Below are 13214 nucleotides of genomic sequence, written 5' to 3' on the forward strand. Positions count from 1 at the left end.
ATAATGCCACCAGCAACTGAGGCAATGGTGGCACAACCAAGTCACTACAGGTTATGCCTATGCTTGCCCAAATGTTCATCTCCAAATGCTGGTGTAGGATAAATAAAAACTACACCATGGTGAAATTTGCAAGGAATTCCTGCAATGTGTCCTGCTGTGACAACGATCGTATGGCTGATATAACTGCGAAAGATGAAAAATTGTAAAACTGGAATTCTGTAAAGTACCTAAGAGTGCAGGAACAGAATGCGACATTTAGAGTTTAACTGTACTTAATTCTGCTTGGTGGCATTGTATGGTGCACAAGTTTTGCAGCATATGCAGAAGGCAGTCTGCATGCCAGATTGCAGCTAGAATTGTGTGTGAGCCAATGCAACCACCATTGGTCTCTTTTTAGTAAATAGGGTTGTAGTTCACACATGCATTGTGTCAAGGTAGACAGTTGGAGGAGGGCTCAAAGTTTCTAAAAAAAATGGACTGTTAATATAGTCATTCTGATAATTAATGTATTGCCAGGCTCTTGTAAATGGTTTGTAAAAAAATGCTACTTTCTTCCAGCATTGTCAAGGAGGTGTCCCTTAGGTTCATTATGTAGCACTTACATGAGTGTATCAATGTTTCAGAGTGATTTGATGTCTGAAAATGCCGATAGTGCTACCAGTCGCAAAAGAGTACTGTGAACAGTGGACTATATTGCTTCCATCTTGTACTGGCAGACACAGAAATCCTACTGCTGACAGGCACAAAACACGGGACACTGTGGACACCCAAAACACACAGTTCTGATATTGCAATTAGATGAACAATTCAGTGCTTGTAGCCAATTCAGTATAGTACCTACAATTACACTATGGAGTAAGTTCCATTGGGGAGATAACATTCTGACTTAGCAGTCACTAATTATAGAGAACTAGATACAATGAGAAAGTGACTGCACAATTACATTCAGCCATAGTGACAATATCATAGACTGCCAAGAGACAGCAAAATTATTTATACTAGCATAAGACAAAAGCACCACACATCAAACTGCACTATAGTTAAGTACCATTTTGTAACATACTCTTAAGTGTTACGGGTTATTTCTTATTATGGTGCCACATTTCTGTTCTAGTGCCACCCTGTTATGCAAGTGTTATTAATTAAACAGCATGCAATCTGCCACCTTTAACGAACTAGAGCATTAAACAATTTTGTGCTACCATACACGGTTGGGCTGAATTAATAGTTAAATTCTGTTACAATATTCCCAACAGATGCCCTATTCAATATTTTTGTTAAAAACATTTTGGGATTGTGCCGTAACCGAAAGCCATTCTCTGTGCCACATGGATATGTAGATTTTTGGGAAAAAAAAACTGGGCTCATATCACTGGAAGAAGCCATGACGAACAAAAGCATGCAACAGATGATCAGTAATTCATCTCAAGATGTACTGCACTATCTCACAAAATGGTAAGAAGTAGTGAAGTGACTGGAATATATGATCCATTCAGTGGTAACTAGCTATTTTCCGAAATACGTCACTGTACTGCAGAGCCATGAACATCTAATCTATTGACACGATAGCTGTTGTAGTAATTTCAATACACAATTTTTTTTAAAAAAATCCATAAATAAATATGACAGTAATGGGAAAAATGAAACACAGAACTGAGAAGTTGAACATCATGTTTTACTTGTGATTGTACTATACACTAGTTTTAGAAACTGGATTTAATAAATTGTAATTTCCTAATAACCAACCACAATTTCTTGCCATTTCTACATTCTTTGTGACATCACCTGCTATCTGCCTTTCTTAGAGTAGAGATATAGTGATTGACTGTGCTTCACGTGTTTCTGAGTCTGCAGTTTTGGAACATCCATTTTAGAGCTGCAAGCATTATAGAAGGGCTCTGCTAAATCTACACATAAAGGCCTTGAGGGTGATCTTCCCAGTTTCCACTTCTATACAGTGAAAAATATGGATAACAATGCTATTGTAAAAGTGAAAGGCAAATCGGGAATTCTTGTCTCGTGTAATCTAATACCAGTACTGTGATGAACTTAACACAGTAGTAGTTAAGCCCATGCACACCATCAACACACACCCAGTCATTTGCAAACTTCAACATGTCACCTTACACAGTCTTCATTATTACTAACACAAAATCTGAACTTTTCACCTATGGATGTCTTTAGTTTGTGAAACAGCATGCACGGACTTTCACTCCAGTCTACTTCTCACCTGTGCCTCAACATTGGTCTCATCATTCTGATGTCCATCAGATGTAGAGCACAGATTGTGACATTGTTTAATGTTGTATAAATCATTTTTTGTCAACAGATGTGTTCTTTCCAGTTTTGAATCAGGCACTGGGTCTCAAATTTTGTCCAAAATAACTTGGAATGGAATTTCATTTGCTATATCCGCTCCTATACTGTCCTCTTTTCCTGATTAAATTAAATGACGAAGGTCATTTTCATGTTCAATGTGAGTTGAGATAAATTTCACTACTGACTAACGTGCAATGGGCGAGTGGTAATAATACCAATGTGGCACCAAAATCTACCGCCTTTTTACATTTCCAAAAGAACTGATCACATTTTGCTGAAATATGATGTGGAATGTGTTTTTCGACCACCATCTAAGATTAGGGCCCTTTTACACTCCATAAAGGATGATCTTGGTTTGCGTACGGAAGGTGTTAATAGTATTTCTTGCAGTTATGGCACATCATTCACTGGTCAGACCATCTGGACTGTGGAGGATCAATGTACTGACATAACAGCCGAGCAAATCTGCTATTGCAGAAAATTGGGACAGTGTTAGTAAGAATAAGTTACATTAGATTAGGAAGTGACTTTCTAAACATAGGTGGGAGTTTTTCCTTAAATACTCCCATTGGAATCTTGCTCTCATCCTTGGGGGAAAAAAAGCACGGAGAGCCAGAGTTAATGCTACATCATCCGTTGCTGGAGAGAGAGAGAGAGAGAGAGAGAGAGAGAGAGAGAGAGAGAGAGAGAGAAATCTTTTCAGATATGCTCTGCAAACAGAGGTTTTGAATTCCCTTGTACAGCACTTCCTTGCTGAATTTGTGCCATGAAAATGACACTGTGTGCACCTGTTGAAATATCTGTGGTTCAGAATGAAATGTTCACTCTGCAGCGAAGTGTGTACTGATATGTAACTTCCTGGTAGATTAAAACTGTGTGCCAGACTGAAACTTGAACTCGGGACCTTTGCCCTTCGTGGGCCAGTGGTAGAGCACTTGTCTGCGAAAGGCAAGTTCCCGAGTTTGAGTCTCGGTCCGGCACACAGTTTTAATCTACCAGGAAGTTTCATATCGGTGGTTGTTGAAGGGGTCACTTGGCTGCATCCCCATAAATTATTTGAACAGAAACACAAATTAATTCAGGTTTGTGATAAAGTTATGAATACTGTCTGCAAAAACTGAAGAGTGATTAACAGGTCATCTCTTGGTGATGTTATTGTATGATGTTTTCAAATATTTGATTGTACAACAGAAGAGAGATGTTCGAAACTTGCGTAGAACATTTTCAGAATGTTTTCAGTTTGAGCAAAGTCCTCTGATTCTATTTCATTCAATAGTGTTTTTTGTTAACTTAAATATGTATGCCCCCCCCCCCCCCCCCCCAACTCCATTTCTTCACCCAAAACATTCCTTTTTCTTCTTAATTTTTTGTTTTTATCACAATTTTTCTTCAATAATAATAATGATACAGCTGTGGTGGTAAGCTGTTGTTTTTAACCATGACAATGTAAACTTCCACTTGCCTGTCTCATAACACAACTCTAGTGGGGTTCCTGATATTAAACTGCCAAAGCGAGTTGCTTGTGCAAATTTGCCCAAGTTTGTGTTCTAAGGGAAACAGTTCAGCAAGCATTTGCAGATTTTACTTGCTAGAGAACACACACACCTTTAAATAAAATTACACTTTAAGCCTATATGGGTTCCTTAAAACTGGCTGGTGTGTATAAATCACATGGTGACTCAACAGTCTGTCTATGGGTTCCAGACACAGGTAGATGCATCTTTCTTCCTGTAATATCAGAGAAATGATTCTGCTGAATCTCATGTGTCTGATCAAAGCGTATGAAGAGCAAATGACAAATTAGCACCTATACGAGTGGACAAAGTGGGTGTAAATAATTGTGAAACTATTTGTTCCTAGCACAAACATAACCACAGATGAGTAAATAGAACCTAAATTTAAAATTATAACAAGTTTCAATGACTTATGAGTATTATGCCATTAAATACCACCCAGTCATTATGACCCACAGGAGCATACATGTATGGCTTTTTTAAGGAAAGGAGCTGGGTTAATGTAATAAAAATTAACACTGGAACACTTCTCGATCAGAACAATTAGGAATGGTACCAGACCTGGTGTGAGCTGTTCAGAGAATCGTCGGGAATACTGTTCGAGAATAGATTCGAGCAGAGGCTGAACGTATCCCAGAAGTGGTCTCCTGGACGGTTCACCTGACCAGCACTGCTCCATAAGATGCCAACACTGGTCATCAAAATGGGCCAGCCTTTCCGGTCGAATACCTTCAGGAACAAAAGGGAAAAATAAGTAAATAAATCAAGTATTTTTATCATTTACAACCTACAAAAAAAATAAATAAATAAATAAAAATTACTCTGCAGCGCCAGACGACATGGAAGCCATCAATTGGCATACACAACAATCAGATAGCTATATAATTATTCCATTATGAGTACATAATGCAGAGTTGTATGGAGGAGTTAAGAGGAAGTAACACAAAAATGTGCACCCAAATGTCCAAGCCACATTCCTTAAGGGTGATAAATGCTTTGACCTCTGATAAAGAAGACTAGCTGAACTGGTATACATATGCACATTAAAACTTTATTTTGGTCAAGATTTTTGGACATATTCTACAGCTTTCAATGGAGATTAACAGATACACTCTCTTTTGCAACAAATTTTTTATTCTTTTGATACATGGTTCACAGTTACTGTATATATTGTCAGTGGGTTCTAGGAATTAAGAGATGTAGAAATGAGTTTGCTAGCATCCACACATAACTATTCGTAACCTTTATTATTATTATTATTATTATTATTATTATCATTATTATTATTATTATTGATAAATGAAACACTCACCAGAAAGATGGTTGGTTGATTCGAGGGAGGGGACAAACAGTGAGGTCATCAGTCCCATCAGATTAGGAAAAGATGGAGAAGGAAATTGGCCATGTTATTTCAAAGGAACCATCCCTGGCATTTGCCTGAAGCAATTTAGGGAAATCAACAAAACCTAAATCAGGATGGCAGCACACAGGTTTGAACCCATCATCCTCCTGAATGAGAGTACAGTGTGCTAACCACTGCAAAACTTCATTTGGTTGCTAACCAGGAGCAAAGAGGTCAGACCTACTGCATAAAAAAAATAAATAAAAAAAATCAATCAATCAATCAAGTTCCAGAATGAGATTTTCACTCTGCAGCGGAGTGTGCACTGATATTAATCTGCCAGGAAGTTTCAAATCAAGTTTTCTCTGATTCTGTGGTTGCAATCTCTAACTCATGGCTACACAAATGAGCTTTATTCAAAGGGAGTTCATTTATATTCCTGCTGGTAGAAAATTTTTTTCATCACAAGAATTTGGTTGGGATGAGAGGTGGTAGAAAGCAGGTTCTAGTTGCCAAAATTTGTGACCAATGTTTTGGTGTCTTATGAATTGCAGTTTTATGGAAGGTCCTGATAGTGATCTGTGAGTAACATGCCATTATTAAACTGAGTGGCACATCTGCCATATTTTGAGAGATGAGGTTAAAGTTGTGAGCACCATGTTGCACTCTCCCCCACCTTTTTCATTTTACAATTATCAGTAACATGAAAACTCATCAGTACATTTCACGTGCAAATCACTACAGCCATCCACATGATACACTTTATCTGATATGTTCATAAGCTGAAAAAATCTATTGTAAACCACCTCCAATAGGACCATGCCAAAAAGATAATGTGTAATGCACAATGTAGGCTTCAAGACACCCTAATGAGTATGAGATGTCAGTCCATCCATCCATCCATCCATCCATCCATATCATTAATCCTAGATTAAGCTGAGGGAAAAATATAAATCATTGTGACAAACAGCGTTTAAAAAATCAACATCATAAAAGGAAGAAGAAAGTCCCTAATGATTAAACATATATTGATACATATATAATATATATATATATAATATATCTCTCTCTCTCTCTCTCTCTCCTCTCTCTCTCTCTCTCTCTCTCACACACACACCACACACACACACACACACAGAGAGAGAGGAGAGAGAGAGGAGAGAGAGAGAGAGAGAGAGAGGACGAGAGGAGAGAGGGGGGGGGGGAGGGAGGGGGGGGGAGGGGGGAGGGGGGGGAGATATGGCAAAAAGAAATTGAAAGATGGGAAAGGTGGAGGAGGAGATTAGTGTTTAACGTCCCGTCGACAACGAGGTCATTAGAGACGGAGCGCAAGCTCGGGTGAGGGAAGGATGGGGAAGGAAATCGGGCCATGCCCTTTCAAAGGAACATCCCGGCATTTGCCTGAAGCGATTTAGGGAAATCACGGAAAACCTAAATCAGGATGGCCGGAGACGGGATTGAACCGTCGTCCTCCCGAATGCGAGTCCAGTGTGCTAACCACTGCGCCACACCTCGCTCGGTGAAAGATGGGAAAATTTGTGTGCATAACAGTCATATGTACTCAAAGAAATGACTGCTCAACACCACACAACACAAAGACACTTACAACTAGGCATTCACATTAAACAGTCTGCAATACTTTATGATATTACTGAGTAGGTGAAAAGTCACACAGAAACGGCAATAGAAAAGCAGCTTGAGAAATATAGACCATAAACTAAAGAAACTGTTGAAATAAACCCCACACAACAGGAACAACAGACACACAGCATACACAACGTACAGAGTTCCTAATGTATCAGAAACACAGTTTTCCACACACGATAGAACTACATCAAAAGGGATCTGAACACAATCTCAACACATATTACACACAGAGCAATTAGAATCATAATTACAGAAAAATAAAATATACAATAAAACAGGGTAAAAAGGAAACAACAACATTATCTGCTATACATGTGAGCTTTCAGCCGAGGTCCTTCTAATATAGAAAACACATACACACATTCATGCACGCACAATTCTAACACACATGACCACTGTCTCTGGCCATTGAGGCAAAGGAAAGATACAGGAAATTTCAAAGCAGGGCTAGCCAGAGAACTGATAGCAGAAGAAATCAGATTATCAGAACAAAAGTACCACCACTGAAGAGAGAACAGCTATATAGATACACAAAAAACTGAAAGCACACAATGAAATAGTCACAAGAGCAGAAAAGGGAAGGGCTACACCACGGAAAAGCTGAAGTACGTAACAGAAAGCCAAATAAAAAAACTAAAAAGCAACCCAACACAAAGATTCCAAAGAGACATACAAAAACTGTTAAACATGAAAGATGCCAAATAAAAAGAAAAGCGCGAAAGAACCCAAGGGCACTCGCATTCAGTAGTTTACCAAAATTAACAAGCCCAATGTTCCAATCAGACTGTGTCAGCATATCATTTAGCCATACATGCACATGTTTGTACAAAAACACTGCACTTATACAAACAGAAGCATAGAAAAACACCAATGACCCAATTGACAAGATGAAAGATATGAATGTACCCTATATAGCGACGCTACTCTCATTTGACATCACATCAATGTACAGCCTTATACAAACTGAATAAACAATCAAAATAACAGAAATACAACTATGAGAGACAAACTTTCTCCCACAAACACAGAAACAAGAAGTATTAACCATTGTGAAAGTAATCACATGACAAAATTGTACACAGTACTATATTGGTACTGCTATGTTAATGACATAATTTGCACGGTAGCTGAAACACATGACCATGTACTACAATTACATAGACATCAATACCGCCTACCCAAAAATACACTTCACCCTTGAAACAGAAACAGACAAAAATAAATAAATAAATTTCCGTCACACCAAAATGGAAAACAAAGATCAGAAACACTACTTCTCAGTAGAAAGAAAACCCACCTAATTCCTCATGTTTGACTGATGAAGTCATCCATTTTTAGGGTATGTGGCTATTCAAACTCGGCATGCAGTAATTCCTTGGAAATGTCTTGAGCTAAATACTTATTTACAATATCGTTAGGGAAGCTCATACAAAGGAACAAAATACAAAAAATGTACTCTCTCATGTGCAATTGCTGTTAAGCATTTTTTCAAAACTGGAGGCAGCAGACTCCAGAACAGTATTACATCAACTTGGTACAAGATGGCATTGATCTCAAAGATCAAAACATACCAGGACATAGCATTTACAGTTTACAAAATGTCATAAACATCCTTTGCCACATTACATCCGCTTTTAACAATAAGCATCATATCATCAATGAAAAAATAAAAACATAGCACACATTATGAGTAAAACCTGTTTTGTGACATATACAAAGAACGTACAGCACACCAGGCACAATGACCAAATATTCCATCAAGAGACAGCTATGTAATAGCAATCATTATAAAGGAAGACAATACACAATTTTTAAATCATTTTTCAAACAAAGCTAGCAACTGTCAGCCTACTGAGACCACAGACGGGCCAAAAAATAAAATAAATAAAAAATAAAATAAAAAATCATAAATAACAAATTTTCTAACCGTGTATCAATGGACTAGGTGGTTGGTGGGAGGGGGTGTTTTGGGGGAAGAGACCAAACTGCGAGGTCATTGGTCTCATCGGATTATGGAAGGACGGTGAAGGAAGCCAGCCGTGCCCTTTCAAAGGAACCATCCCGGCATTTGCCTGGAGCGATTTAGGGAAATCACGGAAAACCTAAATCAGGATGGCTGGACGTGCGATTGAAATGGACTGGGGAAATATTTATATAATAAATGTAATAATATTAAAAATTAGATTAAAATGTAATTACATAAAAAACATGGTCATTATGTTTTAATATAGTATTATTATATGAAATTGTACCATCAATGTAACATTCTCCCCTTCCTTTTTTGTTCCCCTCTGTCCCTTCATGCTGCCCTTCCTTCCAGTTCCTCATCCCCCCCCCCCCCTCCCTGCACCATCTCTTGCCTATTTTTCTACTCACCTCCCCCTCACCCCTGCCCCCCAACACCCATACCCTACTTCTACCTTATCTGTCCTTTCCCTGTCCTTAGAGTTCCCACCTCACCCCCTTCACCCCACACCTATCTCTATCTTTTCCTAGACCATCCTAACACAGTTAGAATTTTTTATTTTTTATGATGAGGTTTTTTTGACATGGCCCATCTGTGGTCTCAATAGGTTGACAATTGCTCACTTCGTTTGAAAAATAATTTAAAAATTGCATATTGTTTTTCTTTATAATGATGGCCTTAACACTGCTGTCTCTCAATGGAATATTTGGACATTGCGTCTGGTGTGCTGTATGTTCTTTGTATATGTCCCATGACAGGTTTTATTCATAACATATGCTATGTTGTTTTATTCTTTCATTGACAATATGACACTTACTGTAAAAAACAAATGTAATGGTAAATGATGTTTACAGCATTGCGTATATTGTAAACGCCATGTTCTGGTATGTTTCGATCTTGGAGATCAACGCCATTTGGTGTCAAGTTGAAGTAACATGGTTCTTAAGTTTGCTGTTTTCAGTCTGGCATTCGACATCTCTAAATAATGTTGTCTGAAAATATACTTAATGGCAATTGCATATGAGAGTTTATATTCTTCTTCTATTGGTCATTTGTATGTGTTTTCCTAAGCACAATGTAAGTACACTACTGGCCATTAAAATTGCTACACCAAGAAGAAATTCAGATGATAAACGGGTATTCATTGGACAAATATATTATACTAGAACTGACATGTGATTACACTTTCACCCAATTTGGGTGCATAGATCCTGAGAAATCAGTACCCAGAACAACCACCTCTGGACGTAATAATGGCCTTGATACGCTTGGGCATTGAGTCGAACAGAGCTTGGATGGCGTGTACAGGAACAGCTGCCCATGCAGCTTCAACACAATACCACAGTTCATCAAGAGTAGTGACTGGCGTATTGTGACGAGCCAGTTGCTCGGCCACCACTGACCAGACATTTTCAATTGGTGAGAGATCTGGAGAATGTGCTGGCCAGGGCAGCAGTCAAACATTTTCTGTATCCAGAAAGGCCCGTACAGGACCTGCAACATGCAGTCATGCATTATCCTGCCGAAATGTAGGGTTCTGCAGGGATCGGGTCGTAACACATCTGAAATGTAACATCCACTGTTCAAAGTGCCATCAATGCGAACAAGAGGTGACTGAGACGTGTAACCAATGCCACCCCATAACATCATGCCGGGTGATACGCCGGTATCGTGATGACAAACACACACTTCCAATGTGCGTTCACCGCGATGTCGCCAAACACAGATGCGGCCATGATGATGCTGTAAACAGAACCTGGATTCATCCAAAAACATTATATTCTGCCATTTGTGCACCCAAGTTCGTCGCTGAGTACACCATAGCAGGCGCTCCTGTCTGAGATACAGCATCAAGGGTAACCGCAGCCATGGTCCATGCTGCTGCAAACATTGTCGAACTGTTCGTGCAGATGGTTGCTGTCTTGCAAACGTCCCCATCTGTTGACTCAGGGATTGAGACGTGGTGGCACGATCCGTTACAGCCATGCGGATAAGATGCCTGTCATCTCGACTGCTAGAGATACGAGGCTGTTGGGGTCCAGCACGGCGTTCCGTAATACCCTCCTGAACCCACCGATTCCATATTCTGCCAACAGTCATCGGATCTCAACCAACGCGAGCAGCAATGTCGCGATACAATAAACCGCAATCACAATAGGCTACAATCCAACCTTTATCAAAGTCGGAAACGTGATGGTACGCATTTCTCCTCCTTACACAAGGCATCACAACAACGTTTCACCAGGCAACGCCGGTCAACTGCTGTTTGTGTATGAGAAATTGGTTGGAAACTTTCCTTATGTCAGCACGTTGTAGGTGTCGCCACCGGTGCCAACCTTGTGTGAGTGCTCTGAAAAGCTAATCACTTACATATCACAGCATCTTCTTCCTGTCAGTTAAATTTTGCATCTGTAGCACGTCATCTTCGTGACGTAGCAATTTTAATGGCCTGTAGTGTACATATACTCAATGTGTACATTCATTCCAAATGTTACATTGGACTTGTAGTATTTATATACAAGCTTTCCTAATTTTACCTTTCATGTTTATTTTGGTCACAATTATCTGACGATTTCTCAAAATGCATCATAAAATGAAGAATTTAGTGATCAAGATATTTCCAAAACCTACATCAGCCAGTTCAATTATTCACAACATGGCAAACCACCTAAAAGCCAACAAACAGGCCATCTTCAGATATCCCCTACCCATGCTTAACAGAATTTCAATGGACAAATAGAACTATGCAAAAGAACTAAACACAGTCAGACAAACTGTCACAGAGAATGGTTACAAAATAATCACTGTTGAGAATTGAACCATAAAATAGAAACAAAAGTTACACTGAACACACATAGGAGTACCACAGCTCAAAGCACCAGTAAGAACCACGTAACAGAGAACACATGAAGCACACAAGATAAAGAAACCACAAGCAACAGGAAAACATTGTACACATTGAAATTTGACAACAAAGTAACACACACAGTAGGATATATTATGAGAAAACATGGTACACATGTAGCATATAAAAGAAACAACACACTGCAGAAAAGATTAAAAGTACCCAACATGGTCGCAGATAAACTCGAGACAGGAGGTAGTTACCAGCTAACCTGCAAAGACTGTGATTCAGTATTTGTCAGGCAGACATGTAGAAATTTCAGGATAAGAAACTCTGCACACTTAAGAGCATTGAAAAGTGACAGCACACATCCCACATTTGCAGACAACCTCATTAAAAATGAACCACCACCCCAACGGCATAGAAACAGACCTTCAAATCCTGAAACACATTAATCATCTGTACCTCTTTTTTAACAACAGAAGAAAATTATCACATTCAAAAAGCTATCACACAGGGCAAAAAAGTAGTAAATGACCAAAGAATACACTGCAAAAAAACTCAACACTTTAAGCAAACAAACTGGCAAACACACACACACACACACACACACAAATTCAAAAGAAAACAAAGAGAACAAATTCAAATTTTGCATCTGTCAAACCAAAACAAAACAGCGAAACAAATGACAGTCAAAAGCATGTCACAAACTAAAATAGTTCAGTGAAACATGTCCAAGCTGCAACAACATAATGATACAGTTTTCACAAATGGGCATGAGAAAACTTGAGGAAACGATAAAAAAAAAAAATCCAATGAAAAACAAACCACAACAAATTGTTCCCCAAACCAAAGCTTCACAAAAATTTTACCGATGTGCACAGGTCAGTCCAACTACACAAAAACAACAAAAATACGTTTGGCACACAAATATGAAGCAGTCACAGCTTAGGGCAAGCTAAATATAGCAATGGAAAGGGCAAACTGGGGCACATATCATGATTCTTACCAGAACATATATTTTAAAGATTGGATTATAAACAAAAAATTCAATACAGACGATATTCCAACATCCCTTATGTTTAAAGATGACATGGTGTACTAAGTTAGACCTGTGACTGATTTCAGTTGGCAGCCACAGGACATACACACAATGTAAAATGTATGGTAAAGCATATATACAATTTAAACACACCCAAATCTGATGTACTATATTTCCCACCCTAAATATAATCTTCATGTATGTATCTCAGAAAAAAGTAAAACAATAGTTCTGTACTTGCATAAAGGCAGACCCATATTTAATTCATTCTTATTTTCTGCAAGCACGGGAACTGAACTCAAAAATTCCCATATCATACTGGGAATTGTGCAATGATCTAGTAGACAGTGTAGAGGAAATTCCACCTGTACAAAATAAAACAGGTGCATTATCAGCACTCAATGTTCAAACAGATGCTTCCACATATATCCTTTATACACAAACCACTGAAATTCATGTTCGAGCAATGGTCCCTAACAACTGAAATTTTATAAACAATAAGTAGTTTATGAAAAGTAGTTACAGTGCTTTACTAACAA

The 13214-nt window shown here is 38.6% G+C and overlaps 1 protein-coding gene across 1 annotated transcript in view; it reads right to left on the reverse strand.

The window, feature by feature from the left end:
* The window catches only part of LOC124721704 (dual serine/threonine and tyrosine protein kinase-like), a 333620-nt gene that overhangs the window by 29335 nt on the left and 291071 nt on the right, over nucleotides 1-13214 (reverse strand). Inside the window, exon 14 of the mRNA XM_047246790.1 lies at nucleotides 4395-4562. Within this exon, the coding sequence (XP_047102746.1) occupies nucleotides 4395-4562 (168 nt within the window). The remainder of the gene's footprint in view (nucleotides 1-4394; nucleotides 4563-13214) is intronic.

The sequence above is a fragment of the Schistocerca piceifrons genome, chromosome X, assembly GCF_021461385.2.
Source record: "Schistocerca piceifrons isolate TAMUIC-IGC-003096 chromosome X, iqSchPice1.1, whole genome shotgun sequence".
Taxonomy (NCBI): Eukaryota; Metazoa; Arthropoda; class Insecta; order Orthoptera; family Acrididae; genus Schistocerca; species Schistocerca piceifrons.